At 41.6% G+C, this 1,709-nt stretch overlaps 1 protein-coding gene across 2 annotated transcripts in view; it reads right to left on the bottom strand.

Annotated features, from left to right (window-relative positions):
* LOC106524354 (equilibrative nucleoside transporter 1) overlaps window positions 1–1,709 on the bottom strand; it is a 12,559-nt gene that overhangs the window by 4,739 nt on the left and 6,111 nt on the right. For both annotated transcript variants that reach the window (XM_014018123.1, XM_014018124.1), the window contains 3 exons: window positions 1,360–1,441; window positions 1,190–1,257; window positions 33–141 (listed from right to left, as the gene is read on the bottom strand). In XM_014018123.1, coding sequence (XP_013873577.1) covers window positions 33–141; window positions 1,190–1,257; window positions 1,360–1,441 — 259 coding nt within the window. The remainder of the gene's footprint in view (window positions 1–32; window positions 142–1,189; window positions 1,258–1,359; window positions 1,442–1,709) is intronic.

Below are 1,709 nucleotides of genomic sequence, written 5' to 3' on the forward strand. Positions count from 1 at the left end.
AGAGTGTGAGTACAGAGTAAAGGGACACGGACCCCAGGAGCCTCCGTCTGTGAACTTGGACCGGGTGTCAGCAGTGATGGCAGGAAACGTGCCGATGGTGACAGTGAAGGTAAAACAAACTGATAAAGCCAAGACCCATTCCTGAGGGTCAAAGGTCACACATGCATGCATGACAACACACACACACACACACACACACACACATCAAGTTAACAAGCATTGTTGATCCAACATGTTAACTGATCTTCAGCATCTTTGCATGTAAACATTTAGTTTCAGATTCATTTCTACAGGTAAACCAGGTGTTCACACACAAATCTGACTCTGATGCTGTCAAAGTCTTATTGTATCAGTGGTCTGACAAACATGTATGAAATCCCAACACATATCTGATCTCATTCATCAAATAATCTTATCATTGTGTGTAATCTGTTCACAAAGTTGTTTTTATTTTATATTATTTTATTGTGTCATCTTATATTCATCCATCCATCCAGCTGCTGATTCCAGATTTCTGTCGAGGTCTGGAGCTGAGATGAAGCCAAGCAGTTTTTATTTCAGGTGTGTATCATACTGTGATCTGAAGATGGTTTCTGAGCTGTCAATCATTTTCGCACAGTGTTAATGTGACTGACTGTTGTTTTCCCTCCTGATCAGATGATAAAACAACAACACAACGCTCTGTCTGTTAGAGATGTTGTTTTTCTGACAGAGACCTGATTATCTATGTTGTGACTAGAAGACACGCAGCTGAACAGTTAGAGCTGGATTTCTGTGAAGCTGGACGCTTCAGGACCTGAGATGGATGAGCAAACCATCTGAGAGAACATGTCCATTTAATTACTGCAGAAGAGAGGTTTCTGGGTCTGATAAGGCTGTTGGAAAGCCAAGCTGTCCTCTGAAGGAGCTGCTATCTGCCTGCAGGAGGGACCTTCACACACTTCCTAACTTGTGTGGTCTCCGAGTCGATGGAGCCCCAGCCAAGCTGCCCACCTCTGAGACAYATCTGTCTGCTGATTCTAAATTTCCACTCCATGAGGTTTGATAAAAACAGACCCTGTCAGGGTTTCCTCAGCCTGTCTCAGTGAAAGCTGGAGACACCAGCAGCTGAATGATTTTACATGAACAATAATGATGTCCAACTCCTGAGGAGATTGACTTTAATAATGTTTTAGTTTGTGTCTCTGACCTTCTTAAAGATTGTAATCATGGAGATGTTGTGCTGCTCCTTCTGATCGACCTCTGCATCTTTACTTCCTGAAGATCATAAMTTCAGTTATTTTATAAACCAGATTCTTGTTCCAGACAATCATGAGTGACAACCTGAGCTTCAAACTAACAGTTAGAATATGTGCTTACCTGAATTCATCAGATTGACGGTGTTCTGTTCATCATCCAAACTCTTGTTTTGGTTTCTTTCTTGGTAAAACCTGAAGAACTCCTGAAAATGACAGATAGATGAACTGATCTGCAGCTGATGACATCACTTTAACATAAACGCTAAATATTACAAGACTGGACAGTTTTATTTATACATCAGGTTTCACACACACCTACTATGTCTATCTGTCCTTGTGGGTMCTTTCCATTGACTTCCATTCATTTTTTGGTAATTTTATATCCTAACCCTGACCTTTTACCCTAAAACTAACCTCACAGGTACCTACCTGACCCTCAACTCACACCTTGGTCCTAAACCAACCACCCCC

This window comes from Austrofundulus limnaeus, unplaced genomic scaffold, assembly GCF_001266775.1.
Source record: "Austrofundulus limnaeus strain Quisiro unplaced genomic scaffold, Austrofundulus_limnaeus-1.0 Scaffold183, whole genome shotgun sequence".
In the NCBI taxonomy this organism is placed as follows: Eukaryota; Metazoa; Chordata; class Actinopteri; order Cyprinodontiformes; family Rivulidae; genus Austrofundulus; species Austrofundulus limnaeus.